The following is a 24,371-nucleotide window of genomic DNA, read 5'->3' as shown; positions in this document are numbered from 1 at the left end:
AGTACCAACCAAAACGCACACTGCGGTCAGGTCTTACTAGGATTATTACTTTTGCTTTTTCTCCAAGTTTTTTAACCAGATGTTTGTTTTCCTTTCTATTCCCCCCTGAGACCATTATATACAGGAGGTAAGAAATTCCTTTTATACTCCTGTTCTGGCATCCCTCTGGAAGCTGGGCAAGTTAATACATGATGCGGAGGTGAGTGTAAACCATTGTTTTCATCAGAAGGAGGTTAGGCATGGGTTTGGCCAAAGGCCTGGATGTGACAGATTTCATAATTTGAACTCCATTATGTGCATTAATTCTTAATTTCCTGAGATGCTAGAAGGTGGTGAATATTTGTAATTATGTAGAACTTGACAGTCTACAAATATTTCACATGCATAATCTTTTTCTTCCTCTTCTCTGAGGCAATTGGAAATAAAAGCAGGATTAGGGACTCTCACATGAAGCAACTTTTGGGGTCAATTCATATATTTATTTTACTGAGTGCAAGAGACACTTAGGTATTGTAGTATGCATGTAGTAGAGGAAAATACCAACTCTGTTGCCTTTATTCTGACCTCAGGGTAGTTTATAATTTGAATGTTCTTGACATTACTTTCATAATATTTTATTTTATTTAAGAGAGAGGGAGAGTGAGAAGGGGAGAGGGGCAGAGGGAGAGAGAGAGAGAGAGAGAGAGAGAGAGAGAATCTCAGGCAGGCTCCACACTCAGCCTGGAGCCCCATGCAGAGCTCTATCCCATGACATTGGGACCATGACCTGAGCTGAAATCAAGAGTCAGACACTCAACTGACTGAGCCACCAGGGCACCCTCCTTTCAAAATAAATTATGATGAAGGTTTTTGCATCATTAAAATATTGTGATACTTAGCTGATGTTAAATTTATTAGTTCACTTCTATATAATCTACACAAGCGGTGGTTGGGCTGGAGTAGGGCAAAGATAGCTCAGGTAAAGACGGATTTTTCTGTCTTTGGCATCATTTCTGACATTCCATTGTAATGATTTCTAAAGCAAAGATGACAAAGTTTGGTGTGCATTCAGGATTTCTCCCCTCCCATACATCAGGGGAGATACCACTAATCAGTCGTAGCACCCTTCTTTGAGACAGCAAACAGCCTGAGAATCCTCAATGCTGCATTTCTGGTAGCTGTGTCCAATCAACAGACTGGTTAAAATTTCTTTCTTCGACTTCTCTGATCCAAAGGGTAGCTTGATCCTTCTACACATTTTCCCTCAGCAAATGGAAATGAATTAATTTTTTTAAAAAGGACTATACTACAGACCAGTACTGCTCAAACTTTAGTTTGCAAACCAATCACCTGGCGATCTTGTAAAAACGCAGATTCTGACTTAGTAGGTCTGGGAAGGTGCCTAGAACCCTGCATTTCTAGTAAGGTCAAGGTTGCAGGTGATGCCAGTGCGAATGATCTGTGGATGGCACTTTGAATAGCAAGGTTCTTCTGGTCCATTTTCTGGAGACAAAATGTGAGCTAGCGAACTCAATGCAACTCAATAACCAAGAAAAAAGAAGAAAAACAGGCAAGTGTTCCATTAGAAGCTGAAGTTTTATTATAGGATAACAGTACATAAAGCACATCTAAAATTGATGTGTTCAATGCACTTTTAATAAAGGTAATGTAATATTAAAGGTACAGTTTCTAAGTACAATATAACAACATTCATATTAGAATGAAAATCGGAGTATTTAAAAGACAACATTAAATCTCTCTTTTTTTTTTACAGCTTGTATTTACAAAATGAATCAAAATATTTTTTTTTTAAATTGAGGACTCAATAAAATAACAAACAGCTGGAAATAAGCAGACTACCGTAAGAGTGAATTGAAAAGAAAACCCAATGTAAGTGAAAAGTTGGATGATCCTCTAATAAAGATCATTAGCAAAGTTTTAGTACAATACTGTTTTTAGGATTCCCGTAAATGGCTTGCATTTTTAGTGTGGCAGAAAAGGAGTTTTTACATACTGTACACAAAACAGACAGCATATATTTATAGGTACAGTATTACTGTTTCCAAACTTGCATGTATATTTACAGAAGGCTGAGTTTGTTACTCACAGAGTTTTGTGACATTTGTGTGCTTAATCCTTAAGACCTACACACAATTAGAATCAGCATTTCATGTGGTCTTTTTAAATGTGGCTTTATTACTTGGTTGTAGAACAAAGTGTTAACCATAAGGCTTGACATACTTTATAAATTTACCAAAAAAAACCCAAAAAAGAATCCCAGGAAAAAGTTTTAATTTGGGCACACTCGTCATTTAACAGTTATCAAATGCTGACGTGTGCTGGCCATTGTGTAGACGCGAAGAGATACAATCTCTACCCTCAGGAAGTTTAGGATGCTAAATGGTGCTGAAAAACAAAACGAAACAAAACAAAACAAAAACAGGTTTCAATCTCTACGTGAAGCAATGAGGAATGACGTGATTTGTATTTAAAAGAGATTTCTCCCTAAACTGTAGCCAATTCACTTTAAAAGGTTAACTCTTAGCATTCGCTCTCATTAACCACATGATTGCATTTATAATTAAGGTAACAGCAACTCTTCCATAAAAATGGAAAATGTCTAGAATTGTGGGTAAATATGCAGTGCACGGAAGCCAATAACCATGGCTTGAGAATTTATTACCTTCAATTACAAAAAGTGCAGTAAACAGAAACATTTGCTCTATATTTATAAATTGCTCAAAAATCTTTGCTAAAGATCTTACAAATTCAGTAATATTACAGAACAATTCTAATCAATATTTAATAAGGTTAACTACATCCTTAGTCAGATATTTGATATACTTTGATTTGTAAGAATGCCAATAGGTCTTGGGAGAACAGGTGAAAGAGTTTTAAAGTGAAGGTCTTTCACTCAGTTCATGGAACTGGTTGAGGTCATATTAAAACAGAACATCTCTTGTCAAATTTGCTTTATGGCCCATGTTCTGCCATGATAGTGGACATCTCTATGCTTCCCATGGCTCAGGTAGGAGGGGAAAGTTTCTGCCATCAAGCCACCAAGGATATTTTATATAAATGCCTATCATCTGTAATAGGAGCTAAGTACACAACTCTGTCAGGTGCCAATAATATAATTCCTTCGTAAGAAAAAACAAAAGTATTACTCCATTAAACTAGAGTGTTTCTTTAGGATCTTGAAGGCCTGGCAAATTATTTCTCATCTCAGGAAATACGGTATAAAGCCAAGTAGCAAACATAAAGTAAATGCTAATAAATTTTCATATATCCATATTTATAAACAAATTCACCCTATAGATGTCAAATATCCATACTAAGGAAGTAATTTTATCCTAATTAAATACACTCTAGAATAATTTATATAATGATATTATGTATTTAAAGAGAAAAGCATGTCCCAAATCCAGCACTCTGATACAGCTGCCAGTGGGAACAGGTAGATATATATATATATATATGTATATATATACAAATATATAGTTATACTCAGTGAAATTAACAAGACCCAAAGGTGGTATTGTCTAGGAATAAAAGGGATTTTTTTGTTGTTCACAAAAGTAACTTATCTAGCACCACACATCAGAAAAACACAAAAATAGCACACTCTAGTTCTAAACAGCTATGTCTAAAATAGATTATATAGTAAAACCAGTATTATACAGCATATTGTGGATTTGATAAACAGATAAATATTTGCACTGAGTAGGCTGTTTATAATATAACATTTTCTTATCTATACAGAATGAAAGCCAAAAAGTTAACTGTATAGAGATGTGCAGAACAACATTAAATATTATGACTTAAAAGCAGGGACAAAGGTAAATTTGAAAGAAGAGTAAGAGAGAAAATGTTTACAGGCCATTACAAGTTCTTAAGTTAATAGTAAATAAGGAATCAATTGCTCAAGTTGAAGAAAGCAGTAAACAAGAGATTGCATTTACATGCAGATGTCTAAAATTTGTATTTTTTTAAGTCTATGCACAAAAGTCATTTGTTTTATTGCTTGACATTCAGTTATGGCTAGATTATTTAACCTATTTTTTTTTTGTACTTTGGAAACAAGAATATCGTTAAAGGTGCCATAAAAATGGACAACATTGAAAACGGTTTGCAAATAAACCACCTAACACTGCAGTTCTTTATACATATTAAAAGCCTTGTCTGGGGTTTGTCATATGTTAAATATATTTAAACTGGGAAAATATGTTGTAGCTTGAAGCCTCCCATTGGCCCAAACATCCAATACAAAAACACATCTCCACAAAAGGAGCAGGCAGACAATACAGGTACATTTAAAGAAGCAGCCAGCTAATGTCCTAACGTTTAAAATTTACCACTGTTTTATATGAGATTTCAAACCACTGTGGATAAGAGAATTTCGGATTCAGGAAGATGTGTACAGTACATATGGATTTTTTGTGTGTGAAATCATATTCACTATATTGCTCAAGAATTATCTGCATTTACATATGCAATCTGTTTAATAATAACCAAGTTCCTAGAAATGGTATTCATCCACATTAAAGTCATAATGAGTGAAAAGGAAACACACAGACATTGGAGAGAGTTTAGTTGCTCTTAGAGAACAACATAATGGCGTGTGCAGTGTGTCAATGCTAGTAGCAAGCTGTCTTTCATTAGTCCTTAGAAGGAAAGAAGTAAAAGGAAATGTGGCAAACACACTAAATGTAAACAGCAAACACAGATTCTATAGGCATCTATTTAAAATATTCATGTTCAGTTTCTCAACACAAGACTCCATTTTATGTTGCATTGCTGAAAAAACATCTCTATTTGGACTGAATATTCTGTCATTCATCTGTAAATAAGTAAATGACTGAATGAATGTATTTATTGCTCTAAGATCTGAGGGTCTGGTTAAACACGGAGATCCCTCTATCTGTGATGTTTCCTTGGTATAAAGCCAGGCTTCTGGATTATTTTAAAAATTATTCTGAGAGCCTGACAAAACTGATCTCACGCAAACAAGCAACAGACCCAGAAGTGAAACCGATTGCTATGTAGAGACATTTACAAATCTGCCGCCTTCTCATACCTTAAGAATAAACAATAATAGGAAGGCCTCTTTAATAAAAAATCAAATCTGGTGGCACCTCTTTAATAATACTAGTGTTTAGAGATAGAACGAAGACTTGTATTACAGACATTAGCAACAGATCAAGATTTGCTATTGCAATTACATTTTGTTAATCTGATCCATAGTATAAAGTTGTTTTCATAGGGTTCTGTTGTATCATATCTTTATAAGTAAGAAGTGGCAATCACATGATACAGTATGTGAAAACGTCAATAACCTGTGTGTGTTTATATATATGCATATGTATGTATATATGTATATGTGTATGTATATATACCTATATGTATGTGTGTGTGTATACATATATATAGGCAGAGAGAGTAAGAGAGACAGGGAGAGACAGAGATTTCTGCCATGTTCCATAGTCTTTAATATCAAAACCAACAAGGTCAAAGTTTCTTTTTCATCTAAACAACATGGAAAGTCTTCCCAAATTATACTCTGCTATGGGAGTAAGAAAATATGTAAAACTTCTTCTGAATGTGTATTCCAGGTATGGAAGAATCAAAGCCAACAGTATACTGAGGTTCATTGACCTTATGAAAAGTAATACAAGGAAACATAAGAGCGACGCTCCAGTTCAAAAATGTCCAACGTAACCTAAAAGCTGGCTTGTGGTGCTGTTATATTGTCTTTAAACATTAGCTCTTGTATTAATTCAACGGATGAAAACTATAAATGTGGAAGAAAAGAATGGTGTTACATAGAGGGATTTTTTGGTTTGCTTCTGGAGAACACAATTAAAATAAGTTATTTGCTAGCATTTGAAAAGACTTGTTCAAACTTTCACCTGTTTCACTGCACCAATAAGCAGGCTCTCATCTCATGAGTGGTTTCAACAATTTTTTGCACACCATATAGAATTTGAAATAGTGCCTAATATATAATGCTATGAATATATTTATCATGGATGGTTTAATTATTAGAGAAAGGTAAATGGAGTATGTGGAAATGCACTTGAAGTGATACTCCCTGTTGGTATATCGCCTATTAATGTATCTTGTGAAGTACTGCTTTGGAAGTTATTCTATATTTTTAACCACACAAGACTGAAGAACACATACATTTTGAACTCAACAAAACAAGACGATAGTGAAGAGTTTACATGCACGCACACGCAGTCCTACACAGTTCACTTGTGCCTTGAGGGATAGCATTATTATCACTATTATTAACAATAAAAAACGCAATTTGTCCCAGTAGTACTGGCCACCCTGTTTGAAGAGTTTTAGGAGATCCCTGAGCACATTGTTTCTGACTCTTAACCCCAACTCCAAAGTGATAGGGTTTCTATTGTTGATATCAAGATGGATTGTCATTCACAGTAAGTCAATCATAAGGTGCTTATTTACCCTTTTTTTTTCCACCAATCAGCACAAAGAACTGTCAGAAAATAACTTTTTTTATTATTATTACCTTAAAATAATAGCACTGGAAGGACACGTGATTTAAACAATGTTTGAAAACAGTGGCTTTAGGATTATTATCTGGCTGCCCCTCAACAATAACAAGTGATTCAATCGACATTCCTTAGCCAAAAACAAAAGGCAAAAAAAACCAAACCATACCAAAACAAAACAAAAAAAAACAACCCAAAAACAAAACAAAACAAAAAAAAAACCAACCAAAAAAAAAAAAACCCAAAACAAACCAAAACTGTACAAATATGTATTTTTTCCCTGAGGGATCAAGGTACACCCGCAAGTGCTCTATGTACATATTGCACTAGAGAGGAATGGAGAACATGTGCAAAAAAGCAACAATGAGAGAAGCTTACATCCTACTTAAACCTTTTCATTCAAGATTCCACTAGGTTGTTTTGCATTTTGGAATGTCGGAACACAAACAGCTATTCCTTAGTCTAAAACTAAAAACACATATTTCTACTATGGCACATTCAATGAAATAAAAAGTTTCCCAAAGACAGATAGACAAATTCCATCAAGAAAATAATACAAAGTTTGTTTGTTTGTATTTTTTTTTTTAGAAAATTACATTACTTTCTTTCTTTGTTTCACATTACAAAATCTTTTTTTTTTCTTTACACAAATCACATTTTATTGCAGGAATATTTCAAGTGCCATCAAATATTTATAGAAGGGTTAAAAAAATAGAAGTCTCTCTAAAGTGGTCCAGACAAGGCTTTGTATAGAATAAGTCATTTTTCCCCCATCTTCTAGTTTTGATTTAAGTATTTTGAATACATTTTCTTTTCCATTGACACTTAGTAGCCTAGAAGCGGTCCGACACACGCACATCATACACACGAAAACCACACCCACACCTGCATACACACCCACCCACACATACTCCCTCCTCCCTGGCCCTCAGCCCACCCCCATACGCTCACAGAGATCCGGGTATCCACACTATAAAGAACAACCAAACTTAGAAGCAGTGCCATAAGTCATATTTTCCTTAAATTAGGAAGGGTGAATTAGGATGCTGAAGACTTTTTTTTAAAAATCCATAGCTTTAACGCAAATTAGGATGCTGAACACTTAAAAAAAAAAAAATCCATAGCTTTAACACAATTTGCAAACTGTCCAAAAAAGCACTTTCATCTGCACTTTTGTTTTCATTGTGACCAAGGCCAGGTTCTCCAGAGTATAATGCAATCATTTGACACCATTGTAACCAAAGGTATTCGGGCTTTGTACAAAAGCCTTACGTACCTTATATGAAAAACTGTATACAAGACATAGCAGCTGGGATAACAATGATGTGATTCCAATCTTTCAAAGACTACTGGATATTTTAGTTTAGGAAACTTTAGTTTATAAGCACTCTTAAGAATAATTGTTCTGTATCACCAAGTATTTTGTGTCATCACACAGGTGTTTCTATAGTAAGAAAGAAAATAAAAATGCAAAGCTTTTCACATCCTTTTCTGAACTTCACTTTTTAAAACTGAATTTATTGTTTAACTTCAGATCCCAACTTTTATCCAAATAATAGTTGTTCCCTCTGTTCACCGAGCACACCTCTCCTGCTCTGTCCCTACACTGTCAATGTACTTTGCTCTTAAAATCCTCACCTTGCTTTTCTTTCAGAAAGATCTGGTAGCAGCATCATGTCAATGTATCTTGGTTTACTCTAAAAGCAATGTCACCATGGTGGGACTACTATTGAGATTAAGCATCATTTTTTTTTTTTTTTTTTGCATTTGGTACATGCAAAATCCCTTCTGGGAAAAGGAATTTCTTTTAAGCTCAACATTATGCTCTCTCTCACCCTTAGAGAAGTTCAATTAGCTCTTTTCATTTCACAAGTGGACACTGGAATTAGGTTTAGTTGCTCTTTAATGCGCTAGCACCTGAGGCTGGTCATATTCAGAAAGCTTTGGTTAAAAAGAAGTTAATATACTTTAATCAAACCACCCCCAAATTTAGTGAATCAGAATGACAAAAAGCCAAAAAACAGACCAAAAAAAAAAACCACCCCAAAAAACAATACCATACCATTTTCCCCCACAAGAGAAATAATAGGAAAAAAGATGGACAAATAAATAACTGAACTAAACGTGGTACTCTTTTCAGAGTATAAATACTATTGATCCTTACAGGAACTATGCTTATTTAAATTAAAATTTTGATTTAACCCTTCTTGCCCAAATATAAATACTATATGCTGATAGTTAACCTCTCTGTATAAACACTCACATAAAGTTTTATATACTTGTAAGAAATTTAAGTAAATATTACTTGCGTCTTCTATTTATGGTTAAACCCTTACTATATTTTTGAAAACAAAATTTAAGATGTTATTTAGGCTTCATACACACTTTTGTGTGAATAATCCCTTCCTCTTCTCCAAATCCCTCAGGAAACAAGTCAGAAAATCAGTGGAGTTAAAGCCAGAGGATCGGGCTCTGGGAAGCCCATGCTGTTATCCACGGGGCATCAGGATTCAGGAGGGACCCTGGTGGTAGAGACACTTTCTCTGCTATAAAGGGCTGCCTGGACACTCCCACCTTTATGCTATGGGAAGATATTTCCTTTTCTGTACAAACGTGGTCTTTGATGTCAGACCACAAGTTTGAATCCTACCCCCAGGGTGATTAAAATCATCTTCTAAATGCCTACATTTCCAAAGGGCACTTATTTTTTCAAATATGCACACCTGTATATCAGACTGTTCATTTTCCCTTCCCCCCTGGGAATTATTAAAATAAAAAAACCCCCAAAACATGAAATTAAACAAGAACATTCAATATTTCTCACCTGAACACAAAGCCCAAACAATCTTCTAAATATTTAATAAAATAAATTACAGTCCACAGTTTTCTAGTGAAGATAAATACAAGAGTAAATGTTTGCAGCTTAACATCAACTTCACTTTGAATGCTTAAAATATTTCATATTTAAGTAAGAGAAACTGGTTCTGCATTGCATGCCTCTCTCGCCCCTCTATCCAGGGTCTGTGAGCTATGGAGAGCAATATTCTAGAATTATAGCATCTAGAGGCAGCTAGTCCAGAACTAGTTTACTCTGAGATATCCTCTTAGGGTTCCTAGATTATACCAAGAACATAATCATTCACAAAGTAAATGCTTCATGTCCTCACATGGGGAGTGTGTATTTGCTCCAGATATAATCTTTGGGTCCTTCTTATAATAAAAGCTGAATTCCAATAAATATTTGGGTTACTGATTTGTTCTCAAAGCATTAAGAGTTCCAAGTTGAGATGGACTCCATATAACTATAGAATTGTGTAAAATGAGCCTCCCCTCTCTCCCCTGCCTCCATGAGGTGGCATTTAAAAAAGCTTTTTTAAAAATAATGTGCATGATGGTGTAAGTCCATAGCACCAATCGATCATTCAACTTTGTATGAAGCATAAACACATCTATCCTTAAACTCACCACGAAGCAAAGTATAATTTAGGTAGAGGTCTAATTCCGAATTCACGTGTAAAAAAAAAATAATAATCCACATCGTGATTTCTAGATATGACCAGCCAGTCTTTTAAAAGTAATTTGTAAACAGCAGCATAAATACCTCCTGACGTACCTTCCAAGCCTTCTCAGTTAAACTTGTGTTTCTGGTGCACATGCGACACGACAGTGAACACGCTAGCATTTAATTTAAAGAAAAAGGTGCAAAATGAAAGTGCCTTATCAATTCAACAGGAAAAGCTACACCAGTAACTACATTTTATATTAATTAAAACAATATATAAACAATATCTCTTTTAGCTATATATAGTCTTCATGCCCATTTACCCTGTAATATATTATAATGCTATTGTTGCTAGTGCTATGGACCCTTTTCATGCCATCCTGCTGACTGGCAATAATCGGTGGAAACATAAAAACTTCCTTCATGAAACAGAGAGCAAGTTGTGCAAAATAATGCCGCAACCTCCGCTATGCACACCAGTCACCGATTATTGCTGGACTCTCTGTTGTTACCGACAGATTGGTGACTCTGCAGAAAGTCTGTGGGCAGTGAGCTACAAGAAAAGGAAATCCTCCGACTTTAGTACCCTCCTTCAGTTGTAAACAGAGGTCAATGATTGAGAAGTTGAGACAGAAAAAGGGTCCATATCTGTAGGCATAATGGAAATCATATGCATGAGAAAAACAAGTTCAACTTTTATTTGTTTTCATTGTTTCCCCTCCTTTGCCTGACCCCGATCACCAAAAGATGTGCAGTGTGTTGGCGCTCCAGGTCTGTGCAGGGCCATATAAAGTGTCTTGGTTAATTTGTTGTTGTTGTTGTTTTTCATGTTTGTACTTCAGACATTCTAGAAGTGCTTAGGTGATACATTTACCCATCGATTTGCATTGCTGGCTCAAATTCTGAAGTGAACAACTCCTTGTATAATGGAGGAAAATGAAGTCGCACAATGTCTGGGTATATTGCTTTAAATGCCATTAGCTTTTCTGTATGTCGTCCACATAAGGCTCTTAACGTAGACACCTTGCATATTAACTGCAAGTGGAAGAAAGGACATGTTGTGAGGAGAGAACAGACATGAGCATCACAAATCAGAGAACCTGGATGATCTTTACAATGTTGTTTATAGCAGTGAAACTCACTAGAAGCGACTTACGTCTTCTTCAATAAGGAAGACTGGTAAAAACACATTTTAGGTACATCGTAGAGTATCAAGTATACATGAAATACAATTGTGAAGACAAATAATATAACAACCCGAAAAGATGTTCACGAGCAAGAGTGGCAGAGTTGAGATGAGAACCCAAGCCTCTCACCTCCTCCTATTCCAACATGGTTTCTGCTCTACTGTCCTCAACCCTGCCCTCTGCCACTGTGGAGAAAGAAGACATCTGGTGACAGAGAAGAGGACAAGGAGGTAGTCAGGGGCAGGTGAGGTCACTGCAACTAGAGATGATGGCATCCCCCATGTATTTTAGGCAGCACTAGTACTAGCCAACTCCAGTGACAGCAAGTTTCTTCTGGGAAAGCCCTTTGCCTGAAACAAAGCAATTCTGGGTCTGAGCAAAAGGCCCTGAGTAAAATAAAAAAAAAAAGAAGAGTCAGAAGGCCTGGACGGAAGTCCCAGCATCAGCCATTTACCAGCTGAAGATAGTAACAGCTTGAAACCACGTTTTTTTAAAACTCTAAACCACCATACACACTATGTATCAGCTCAACCAGAATAATCCTAAGAAGCATGTTCCACGGATCGTGGATCTTGTCCACATGTTCGGTGCCCTCTATGATAAAAGAACCTGACGGTATCCTTGCCTTGGGGCAAAAAGTTGGAGAAGAAAGTACGAGTCTAGAGACCTCTTCTTCTATTTTCTATTCCTGCCTCACTCTCATTGAACAGGTACAAAATAAACACAAAACAGCAATTAACCCCCAACCTCCCCTCTCTGTATGAACTTAGCTATTGGGAGAAAAGAAGAGAAAGCAGGAAGAAAAACCCAAACCTCTCAAATCAATCTTCTTGAACAATAAAACGCATAGAATAGTCTAAGAAAGAATTGGGCTGATTTTTTTTTTTTAAGACCAAACATATACCACTAAGCACTAGCACTGAAGAATATTAACGTATTTTAAATTGACATCCTAATTATATTTTTATTGCAAAAGGTAATAATTAGCAAAAATGAAGCCTTCTGCTTGGAATACAGGGTAGTAATGGGAAATTGATGAAGAAAATACAAGTCACTTTCTGTTGATTACGAATGAATGTAATGGAAATAGAACTAATATTAGACTATGTGATTACCCTGCTTGTTTTAGTCCTTTATAACTTCCTCCTTCTAAATTCAAAGATTCTTTCTCTAATTTATGTCAATGCAGAACATTAGCTCTGCTTTATGCCCAACTTAGATGGAATAGGAGGAGGATTTCCAGAATGTATTAAAATGCTTTAAAAAAAAAATCTACCATTGCCCTATTGCAGGATACTTCATAACCAACGATGGTAGAACGCAACCTGAATTTTGGCCTGATGGAATTTTTTGAAATGGAGACATTTCTTTCTTGTCAGTAGCCTACTGCTTATAGATACTTTTGGGGTCTGGTAAGATGACTTCCAAAGGTGGCTGGCAGCGAGATCTACGGCAAGGGATGATTCAGGCTATGCCAGCCAGACCATCTTTTACTCTTACCTTTGTTAGGATTCCATCCTCTCGGTGATTCTTCTGCAGGACATGTTGAAGAGCTAACTGAATTTTCTGTTGCAGTTTTTCAATCTTTACCTTCTCTTGCAGCCATGAGCGATCTACACATGAAAAATGATACTTCTTAGTATTTCTCCTCCATGGTCTTGGGACACCCCAATTCCTCCTGACTCTTAGACACAACTATACCACAGTGCTGAGTTAGAGAACAACAGGCCAGTTTTACTCCTTGTTCAAAATTTGCTCCTAAAACAATGGAAAACTGATCTATGATAGCTATAAAACTGAGTGGTAAAGCTTTCCATTTTTACTGGTACTTAAATGAAGGGAGAGTCCTCTCCTTCCAAAAGAATAGCCATTTAAATTGAAGGCCATATTCACACAAGGGCAAACGAAACCATCACAGATGCTCAAATCTTTCTAAAAAAATTTTTTTAATGTTTACTTATTTTTGTAAATAAGAGAACGGGAGGGGCAGAGAGAGAGGGAGACACAGAGTCCGAAGCAGGCTCCAGGCTCTGAGCCATCAGCACAGAGTCTGATGCGGGGCTCAAACTCACAAACCATGAGATCATGACCTGAGCCAATGTCGGACACTCAATCGACAGCCACCCAGGTGCCCCGATGCTCAAATCTTTCTAATAATTACATTTCTGGATAAAATACTCATAGCAATTTTGCTTGCCTTTCTGGTAAATAAGAAAATTGCCTTAGAATCCAAGGCAACTAAAATTGTCAAGAGAATTCCAAACAACTGAAGGGTTGTTAATGTGCAGTTTTTAGGTATAAGAATTCCAAACAGAAGATAGTAAATTTGCAAAGCAGATTATCCCCAAGAGGCAGTACTAGTTGAAAACACAGATAAATTCAGATCAACTTGTGGGTGACATCCAAAAGAATCTTAAGAAAAAGTAGGATGCTTTAAAAACCATGTTATCTGGGGCGCCTGGGTGGCGCAGTCGGTTAAGCGTCTGACTTCAGCCAGGTCGCGATCTCGCGGTCCATGAGTTCAAGCCCCGCGTCAGGCTCTGGGCTGATGGCTCAGAGCCTGGAGCCTGTTTCCGATTCTGTGTCTCCCTCTCTCTCTGCCCCTCCCCCGTTCATGCTCTGTCTCTCTCTGTCCCAAAAATAAATAAATGTTGAAAAAAAAAATTAAAAAAAAAATAAATAAAAACTATGTTATCTTGAAGATTTGTGTTAAGAAGGGCAGCCCTTCTCTCCCAGAGCATTTCTTGTGTTATCAGGAGGTTAATTATGGACTGGGTTTTATTCAATTCACATTAAAAAAATTTTTTTTCGTTCTTTCTTTAAATTTGATTTTAAAATATTTTTAATTTTTAAAAAATTTACATCTAAGTTAGTTAGCATATAGTACAATAATGATTTCAGGAGTAGAATCCAGTGGTTCATTCCCTACATATAATACCCAGTGCTCATCCCGAGGAGTGTCCTCCTTAATGCCTCTTGCCAATTTAGCCCTTCCCGCTACCCACAACCCCTCCAGCAACCCTATATGCTCTACGTTTAAGAGTCTTTTATGTTTTGCCCCCTCCCCCCCAGCTTTTTATATTATTTTCGCTTCCATTTAAAAATTTTTTTTTAATTTTATTTAAATCCAAGTTAGTTAACATACAGTGTAATAATGATTTCAGGTCAATTCTCATTTCTTAAGATTTTCTCAGAATGGCACGAAGTCTTAAATACACATACATGTGCATGTGTGTGTGGAGGGTTGTTATTTGAAAAAAAACTTAAGATTAGATTTAATAAGGTTGGCAACCTTTCTTTGTAGGCACCTCAATATTCTATAGCCATTAAAAGTTATGTACCTTGTAAGAATTCTTTACCTGACATTTCATTGTCATTTGATTCTTACCTGCTGACATTAGTACAAATGCAGAAAATAATGCAATTTCATCTTCGGTCAGGTGCATAGAACATAAACTCTTTCCAAATTCAAATACAAAGCTAATAAAGTCTTCACAACCTGCCAAAGTTAAAGACAGTTTAGGATTTTGGTTATTATCCTAGGAGAAAAACATAGAGTAAGATGAAGAAGGATGTAGTAGTTCAAAATCCATGGGGATAGTAATAACATTTCTACAGTTTAACAGTTTGAAATCTCAAAAGGAAAATTTGTTTAGCCATCATCACTATCAACACCATCATCATCATCCAAAATAATGACAGTGGACTTTTGTTGCAAGGTTACTACGTCATTAAGCACCACTCTAAAAGGTATCTTACTGCTTTACAACAGCTCTGTGAGAGAGGTATATTATCCCCATGTTAGAGGTGAGGAAACAGACTTAGAAGAATTATGCACTTTAGGTTATACAGGTAGGAAGTAACAGCCTGAAGTTCAAAGTCGGGCGGCCCGACTTCAGAACCCGTGATCTTTTTCTTCTATTAATTTTTTAAAAAGTTTTATTTATTTTTGGGAGAGAGTGAAAGAAAGACAGACTGCAAGCAGGAAGAGGGGCAGAGAGAGAGGGAGACACAGAATCTGAAGCAGGCTCCAGGCTCTGAGCTGTCAGAACAGAGTCCAATGTAGGGCTCGAACCCATGAACAGTGAGGTCATGACCTGAGCCGAAGTCAGACACTTAAGTGACTGAGCCACCCAGGCACCCCCAGAACCCACTATCTTAACCGGTAGACTCGAATGGGCACAATCTAACTGAAACATTACATTCAGTGACTTTTTGTTTTCTACTGTATTTGATCTAAAGCACCCTTAAAAATGATAACAAATGACATATTATGGTGGTAAAAATCATTATAGCTATTACAGAATTGAAAACATAAAATGTGAAAGTCCCATAAAATAATAACCCATCCTCAAGAGATTGGTTAAGTTTGGTGTCTACTCTTTCTTTTGCATATTATGTATACATATTTAAACGGCAATGGGCCTTACTAAAGTACATAGACCTTCTATCATTTAACTGTTTTTAAAATCATTTAACAACATTATCTTGGGTAGCGTTTCATTCTTCTTAATGATTACATCCCACTTCAAATTATAGAAATCTAAACTAATTAATTTTTATAGTACATGTCACAGTTTCACCTAGCAATACTTTGTTTCTATGATATCTGCATTTCATTCTTATTAATGGTTGTTATTGGAGAAGTACAGAAAGGGCAGACATTTAGCTATTTGCTTGATTTTATGTGTCAAATCACATCCTCTCATTTACGTGAATAATGTATCCTTTGAAAATCTGGTTCTTAAAATCCAGAAGGGAACTGGAAAGTTAGACAATATAAATTTCTTCGATTTCCACCCAGATGAAATGAAACGCTAACCCTTTAAATGTAAGACAGACATGTGTGCATTTTCTGCAGTGACTATAAAGTAACAGAAGTATAAAATCCTTTCATTTTTGTTTCCAAATAACAGCCTCCATTCCATGCAAAAGCTCTTTGGCGGGGTTCCCACATTTTCCTACGGCCACGGTTTAAAGACAGAGCAGCCAGGTTTCCTTACCCAAGGATTTGAAGACATCGGGGCTAGCATATTTCCCATCAAAGTACACGGTGTTGTTCTGAGAGTCGAAGGCACGGCACATTCTGATAAACACCACCTCTAGAGAACCTAAGCGAAGGCAGAAACGGTGTCGATTATTCTATCGTGGCGAAGACTCATCTAGCTTGAAGGCACGAATGTAGAGCCCCCTTTGCGATTCAGTGCAGCAGGGGCAGTATTTGGCAAACGGCTCCCTGTCACATCAGCTGTCTGTTTAAAGGGGCAAAGTTCATGAACGGAATTAAAGATGTGTGCTGAAGCTAATGAAGGCCTGTATTCCTGAAGACAGATGGCGTTACAAATTACTTCTCTGGCATTCTTCTGTCTTGCATTACAGAGTCTCAGAGTTGCCGGGAAAACGTATTGATTCCTATTTATTAAAACAAACCAAAAAACCAGGGGCGTACCTCTGAGTGCCACAAATAACCTTCCTAACAACTTACTGTTCGCTCCCGAGAGTCTGGAGTGGGAGAAACGAAACACACAGGTGATGATAAGATGGGGGAACGCAGGTGTCCTTCAAATTAATTGTTTCATTCAGAGGAGAAGCAAAATGGAGGCAGTGTTTCCCGCAGATAGCTCAAAACCCTTTAACAAGGACTCAGTTTCTGCTAAGAGAAACCCGAGCTATCATCGTTGGAGGAAAACTGTTCCCGACACCTTCCTTACCAAGCATTTCTTTAATAAGCGGGTGAAAGCAGGTTAGGAGGAGATCTCAAAATTCACTTGCAGAAAGCACATACCTGCTTTGAGAAGCACAATTTGATCATTTTGACACAGTTCCATAAATCCATCAATGCGTTTGGCAAACTCCACCACATACTGTATAGCCTCCGTGATTTTGATGGCACACAATTGCCACATCACCTCCCGCTGCTGTTGAGAAGCGAAGCACATTGACATACACGGTCACCCATATCCTTGACACGCTCGTTTTAACTGTTCGTATTTTGTAAAATCCTTCTTTGGAAACGGATTAAACAAAGCTAGAGGATTAAAAATGAACATCTGGGTTCTAACGACTGCTTCCAAGCCCCTCTCGTCTTCTCCAGTTCCTCTTTTACCATCTTGGTGGCAAAGGGACGGGAGGAAGATGTTATGAGCAGGTGAAAACATGAGGCAGGAAAGCAACACATGCCACTGCTTTACCCTTGGGCCTCGGAGAGAAGCAAAGTAGGATCTTATTTTTTTATTATTATTATTATTTTGTAAGTTTATTTGTTTATTTTGAGAGAGACAGAGCACAAGCAGGGGAGGGGCAGAGAAAGGGAGACAGAATCCCAAGCAGGCTCTGCACCATCAGCGCAGAGCCCAATGCAGGGCTTGAACTCACAAACCGTGAGATCGTGACCTGAGCTGAAATCAAGAGACAGACACTTAACCGACTGAGCCACCCAGGCGCCCCAGTAGGATCTTCTTCTGAGCAATCATTTTACCTTGGGGAATTTAACACCACTTTACTGGGGGAAGGGAAGGAAAAGGGGAGTCAATTACATTTACTGTGCACCTGCTTTGAGCTAGATGCTTTATGACACCTTTGTCTTGTTTCATTTCCCCAAGAACATTTTTCCATTTCCCATAAATGGACATGAATGGTCACAGAGGTTTCACAGCTGGAGGTGTTGGAGCTGGGATTCAAATCCCAGCATCTCTGACTCTGAATCCTATTTCATAAGCCTTGCTGTTTCTTACTGCTTTCTGGTTTCCCTTTGTAACACTGGTTGGCCGCTATCTCAAAGGCAAACAAACTGATGTGTTGCCGTTCTTCAGCCTTTCCTGTTTACCTGCTTTTACATACCCACTCTTTAGTTACAGAGTATCTATACCCTGGATCTGTTACACTGCTCATGTGTTCCCCCCATCTTAGTTTAAGACTGTTTCCACCAATATGATGGGGGTGAAGGAAACACTGCATTAGAAGCCAGGAGTCACGGAATAGTCCTGATATTCTCAATCCCCCACCATATGCCAAGGGTTGTTAGTTTCCTCATTTGTAAAATGCAGGGGAGGATTAGCCTGGATAATCTCTATCATCATTCCTAGCCCTACCTTTCTATAATTGTTAGGAAAAACCACAGCATTTCCCTTTCCCACACCAGAATGGATAACTGAAACTTCCCTTTCTCCAGCCCTGCCCTTCCATTCTGGGGGCTTGTTGATCAGAGTGTGTAAAGAAAAAGGCTAGAAGCAGTGCTCTCTGTCAGCCTCACGTTTCTAGGTTCACTGGAGTTATGGCAATAGCTTCCAAACCTTGTTTTGTACACACTCTCTAGTGCTCTGGAAACACGAGGCTGAGATTATTTTATATCAGCTTCCAGAGCTTGAAATCTTCCACTGTGATATCAGGACACATCTCAATTCATTTGGGCTTTTGGACACTGCTTCCTCCAGCTCCCACGGACATATGATAGGAGATATGTGTAAAGTCATAGCACAACAAAATCTGTTTGTTATTGCAGAAATTTCACACACTGGCATCTCAGTAAGACAAAGCCCCAAGTAGATGATCATCTCTAGGAGAAAGATTAAAAAAATTTTTTTTGATGTTTATTTTTGAGAGTGAGAGAGAGACACAGTGTGAGAGAGGGAGGGGCGGGGAGAGAGGGAGACACAGAATCCAAAGCTGAGCTGGCAGCACAGAGCCTGACACAGGGCTCGAACTCAGGGATGGTGAGATCATGACTTGAGCCGAAGTTGGATGCTTAACTGACTGAGACACCCAGGCGCCCCTCTAGGAGACAGATTTTTAAACAGACATCTGATATCTGATGACATACATTCATTGTCTAGTCTGTTTGTGTTCTTGATCAGATCTCCAGCATAAACACCCTTCCCACCGTTGCCTCAATCCTGGGTAAAATTCTTCAGAGTATACCTTGTTTTGGTAGCTCTCTATCTCCTCCTGCAGAAAAGTCTGCCACGTTATCTGCTGGAGCTCTTCTCTCAAGTATTGGCAAGTTTCCAGATGTGATTTAGATATATTCTGTGCAAGGTGTTCTAAGGAGAAAACAGATCACAAACATGAAAAGCCAAGTTCTTCTTTGGATAATCAGGGTTTTCTGTACTTATGTGGTTTAAAAAGTAGTATGTACAAAGCAACATGTTGAACCAGTTTTCATTATCTTTACATATTTAAATGAGCAATTTGGAACTATTCTGTATTTTCGGACATGAAGATGAAGGACAGGCAAAGCCAATATTTAGCAATAAGTCTTGGGGACTTCAAAGACCCTCCTGACCTTGACCTTCTTCTGTGCCCTTACACCTTTTGGGAGTGAACAATTATTGACCTGGACAAGAGTAGGAAACGACTGACACAGCCTCTTCTTGGCATTTTTATGAAGACACATCTGCTGTATACATTGACCTCGGGAGGATTTCTCTTGAAAAATTGGGAAATGGGATGTTTGTGTGAAAACAACGATTTCTTTCTTTTATTTTTCCAGCAACTAGCACAACAAGCATTACCGAGGGCCACTATGCCATTACACATAACGTGGTGGTTAAGAGGTGGACTCTGGCACCAGACTGCCTGCGTTTGAAACTCAGCTCTTGTATTCACTAGCTGTATGACCTTGGGTAAGTTACTCAATGTCTTGGGGCTTCGGTCTTCTCATTTGCAAAAACAGTACCTATTTCAAAGAGCTTGTAAGAATTAAATGAGTTGAGCACTTAAAACAGAGAGGGTCACCTACTATGGCGCTACATAAACATTTGTTCTTATTATACTGGAATATAGGCAGTCTGAAGATATTAAAAGAAATATATGCCAAAGAAATTTCTCTAGGAACTTATAATCTGGTGAACATGTATGCACACGCTAAAAGGACAAGTCAAGACATTAGGCAATTCAGCATCAAGCTGAATTATATCAGAAGAGACAAAAAGATCATAAGCACTGTCATGGACGGGAAACGTGAGGGGAATTAGAGAATGGTTCTTGGCAGGAGAGGAGCATGTGACGTGGACCCTGAAGGATGAGGAGGGAGGATTTGGCAGGCAGAGGTGAGTGGTGCGAAGAGGTGGGCTGGTTTCACATTCAAGGGAATGACAGATGAAGGAACAAATGATGGCATGTGCAGGGGACAGGCAGATGGGCTAAAGTGATAGTATCAAAACAGAAACACGAGTATGTAAGAGTCCAAATTCTGGAGAAGCTTGAATATTAGGAATGTGGGGTTGGACCTGCTTCACAAAAGGAGTCCACAGAATTCTCAAGATGGAGCAGACACACTGAGCACTGTATCTGGGAAAACAGAACAAGCAGTTTTGTGACTGGTGGATTGGAGCACAGGCTGGAGGCCGGGGCGTCATCAGAAGGCTGCTGCAGTCCACAGTGAGGGACTAAGAGCGTGCAGTAGGTTGGTAATAAATGTTATGGGAGAGAAGGACAATGAAAGCATTTTAAAAGAACAGACAAGATTCCAGTAATATGAAACCATACCCAAAAGCGATCCCCTTCCACGGTCTTGATTATGTAATAGGAAAGCCCTTTAAAAAAATGGTGCTGAGTGAAACCTTGGCAATCCCAGTAAGAATGTCTGTTTGGAAATTTGTTACTGCTTTCATTAGACAGAATCAGACTTGTTTGTGTGAAAACAGAGTGGGTTCACCTAAGTGAAGCTTGAAACCAGAATCTCCTTAGACACTGAAACACAATAAATCTTAACAGTTGTATTTGGCAACACACAGACACAAACACAACATAAATGAATATCATGAAAACAAAACAAAGAAAAAAACTGAAGTGAAGAGACAGAGAGACACTGACCAAAAGAGGGAGAAGCCGATAAATGATGTGTCATAGAATCAGTGAAGCTTATGGAGAGAAGAGGGGAGTAAAGACAAAAACAATGAGGAGCCAGAAACGAGAAAATAATTGTGCAAATAGTCCAATGATTTTTGCAGATATGAAAAAAAATAAAGTGTTTGCAGGGAAGCCAGAAGACCCTACGAGGTAAATAATGGGAAGAGACTCATACTATTCCCTTCCAGATCATGCTTCTTTTCCAGTTAATATGGTCAGCATCTTGTTTCACTTCATCCCCAAAATTGTTCCCACCCCTCCCTGCCTGAGCTGACAAGGAATGGCGTAATGTACACATCGAGCCAGTAGAGGGCAGTGCCTGCATTCTCACCAACTGCCTTTGCTTACAATTCACAGTTGATTTGGCAAGTGTAAGATTTCAGACACTACTATTTTTAAATCTCCATTTCAGTAAAGGACAATATGGTCAGACTGAGTAAAAGTTAAGTTAGTGTGGTCTCTTAGAGAAACACTCTGGAAGGGTTAGGAGAGCTGGTTTCTGGTGTGAGTTCAGCAGATAACCCACTTCGTGATGGGCAAATCCGTTCACCTTCTAACCACAATGGTTTCCTCAACACAGCTAAGGTCTAGGTACTTCAGATAGAAAATCCTGACTTCTCAGTCACAGATTTTCATAGCGGGAAGGGACTCTGGACATCGCCTGGTCCACCTTCTCCTCAGTTTATAGATAATGACACCATTAGTAAGGATGATAACAGTTAATGTTTATATAGCTCTATGTGCTAGACCCATATATATAGACACATATATTCCGAATATACAAATTTTCTTAATCTTCATAACAACCCTAGGGAGCAGGTGCTAGTATTATTGCCCTCTTACTGATGATGAAATCAAAAGCGAAGTGGCTTTTCCAAGGCATCACAGCTGGCAAGTGGCGAGTGATTCAAACACACACAATCTGGCACCAGAGTCTGTGCTCTTAATCTTTCTATTCTGCAGGCAGGGAAACTGCAGCTTGCAGAGGTTATAGGACTTAAAATGGGTTGTACAACCTATAGCAAAGCTAGGACCATAAACCATATGAGCTGACTTTTTGACTAGGGCTTTTGTCCAATAATTGTCTCTTCTGCACAAGGCTTTAGTTATCAATTATAGTGACACGTGCAGCTAGCTTTTTTTTTTTTTTTTTTAAATGAACATAGCTGGTTTATCTGCAATGTATAATTCAGGTACTAACTGTACATCAAGGGCGAAATTTCCTAGCCAGGAATGCAGATGTATTTCCACTGAAAGTCATGGATTGTAGATACTATTGTTGAAAGATAGAACTGAGGTTAAGATATGTCGATTTACAATTTATTCTCCAACTGTAGAGTTGGTTTCATCTGTTTAAAATCTGATGACAAAATTTCGCCTACAATGAAGTCAGGAGTGTTAGTTAATATAGTAAGACAGGAATCAATATATTGTACAGCTGAAACAAATATAACGTTGTATGTTAACTATACTGGAATGAAAAAAAAAAAAAGACAGCAGGACTTAAGGCCCCAGAGGAAATATCAGGGAACCCCAGGTAGCTATGAAGAAGGAGCAGCAAAGTCTTTGGCCACTTCTATGCTACCCTTAGCTCCTCAAACTATTTTGTACATGTAAATGGGGAAGAAAATTATAACCCAATTATATTCTTTTCAGACAAATTCTTGCTTAGTTTTAGGTTTGGGACTAACCCTAGTGATAAGCTAATTTGAGTCATTCTGGAAAGGGCCACAGTACATGTGAAAAAGCCCTAATTTAGGAGAGCATGGAGAACATAAGAGGCTACAGGGCTCCCAGACGGCAGGGGGAGGTGACAACTGTGGAAGAGGACATGGACGTGTGGGGTCAGGGAGAAACGGCTTGGCCATTTGTGGCCCCACTTAGGTATTAGCGCACATTTAGCCCCAGGGCCATATTTAAGGGCAATGCTTTGGCTAAGCCCTATGGATTTATTCCAGAGTTGACTATTTGACAAGCAAACAGGACAGATTCAAATGTATTTATGATAAGGTGGGAGCACACCGAAAGTGAGCCAGGTCAGTTTTCATGATATCATGTCAGCTTTCAATCAAATGCGTATTCATTTCTGAAAATTTCACTTTCATTACAGTCCTGCTTAAGTCTCGGCCAGCCAAGATTTCACGACAAAAACGGAAGGTTTTTGTTCTAGTTCAAGAAAAAAATATCAAACCTACCTCTGCTCAGCTTGGCTTCTAGTTCAGAGGTTCCTCTGTTAATCAAAAGAGCTGTGATACACCTTTAATGCTGTTCAGTGGTTAAAGACCGAGCTTAAAATGTCCCTGCTCTTGAGGATTTAAATTTAGACCCATAAAGAGGTGCTTGTGTAAAAACCGTAAAGAACATTCAATTTGTTCTATTTGGAGAAAGATTTTACTGGAAATATAAATTTCACTTAAAATGTTTTATGGGGTACAGAGGTGGAGAAACCATCTAAAGAACACAACCGTTATTTCTGTGAACTAAGAATGTCTGTGCTCAAGTCAGAACCTGCTGGTTCTTTTCCATCTGAAGTCTCCATTCTCTCCTCGTGTTAACTTAGTCACCTCCACAGCAACTAATTGAAATATCCCAAAGGACTGCAACCTTGTGTGAAGAATCGCAGGGAGGAGCACATCAAATTCTAGAACTGCAGAGTTTCTAATCAAAGTTTCTCTAATAACAGTGTTGTACCTAAAAATCGATCACATATTATAACGAGGGTTAACACAACTTCCTTGAAATGGCAAGTCTTCCACTGTCTGTGTTATCAATATGGCTAGGTCACATTTCCCAAAGAGCAACAATGTCTCACAGGAATTAGGAAACAACAAATTTTGTTTTGTTTTGCATGGTGAGTCTTCTTCTATGAAATATACCAGTGTTGTCACCAATATCATCACCAAACCATTTTGGCAAATAAAGACGCAAATTTCCCTTTAACATTTATGGAATACACCACGGTTGCAAAACCTAGATGCCAACAGGAGCTGGGCAGTGATATAAAATGGGAAAACATGCAAAGGTGTTAGGGCCTATCTGGGGCCAGCTGTTTATTGTCATTCACCGATACTGGTCCAGTGTACTTAGATCATTTTTTTCCTCTCACAAGAAGCTGAAAATGTGAACTTCTAGGCAGAATTGTCTAGGTTTACAATTTTAGCAACCGATTAAAAAATCTTACAACTCTGCATGCGTATGGACCGGGCTCAGGGTCAAAAAAACATGTGTATGGACCAGGTTCAGGGTGTGGGCTGCCATTTTTATGACTCCAGATATAAAGAAATACCTGGAATATAACTAAAGAAAATAATGAACAAAATTAATGGGGCTGTTTCC

At 38.0% G+C, this 24,371-nt stretch overlaps 1 protein-coding gene across 2 annotated transcripts in view; it reads right to left on the bottom strand.

Annotated features, from left to right (window-relative positions):
* Nucleotides 1-1,556: 1,556 nt before the first annotated feature.
* RORA (RAR related orphan receptor A) overlaps nucleotides 1,557-24,371 on the bottom strand; it is a 719,056-nt gene continuing 696,241 nt past the window's right edge. For both annotated transcript variants that reach the window (XM_043555281.1, XM_043555282.1), the window contains 6 exons: nucleotides 19,104-19,225; nucleotides 16,972-17,104; nucleotides 16,190-16,297; nucleotides 14,575-14,685; nucleotides 12,687-12,799; nucleotides 1,557-11,034 (listed from right to left, as the gene is read on the bottom strand). In XM_043555281.1, coding sequence (XP_043411216.1) covers nucleotides 10,870-11,034; nucleotides 12,687-12,799; nucleotides 14,575-14,685; nucleotides 16,190-16,297; nucleotides 16,972-17,104; nucleotides 19,104-19,225 — 752 coding nt within the window. In that variant the 3' untranslated portion in view covers nucleotides 1,557-10,869. The remainder of the gene's footprint in view (nucleotides 11,035-12,686; nucleotides 12,800-14,574; nucleotides 14,686-16,189; nucleotides 16,298-16,971; nucleotides 17,105-19,103; nucleotides 19,226-24,371) is intronic.

Source organism: Prionailurus bengalensis, chromosome B3, assembly GCF_016509475.1.
Source record: "Prionailurus bengalensis isolate Pbe53 chromosome B3, Fcat_Pben_1.1_paternal_pri, whole genome shotgun sequence".
Classification (NCBI taxonomy): Eukaryota; Metazoa; Chordata; class Mammalia; order Carnivora; family Felidae; genus Prionailurus; species Prionailurus bengalensis.
Note: the sequence above shows the minus strand (reverse complement) of the source record. Positions and strands in the feature narration are given on the sequence as shown.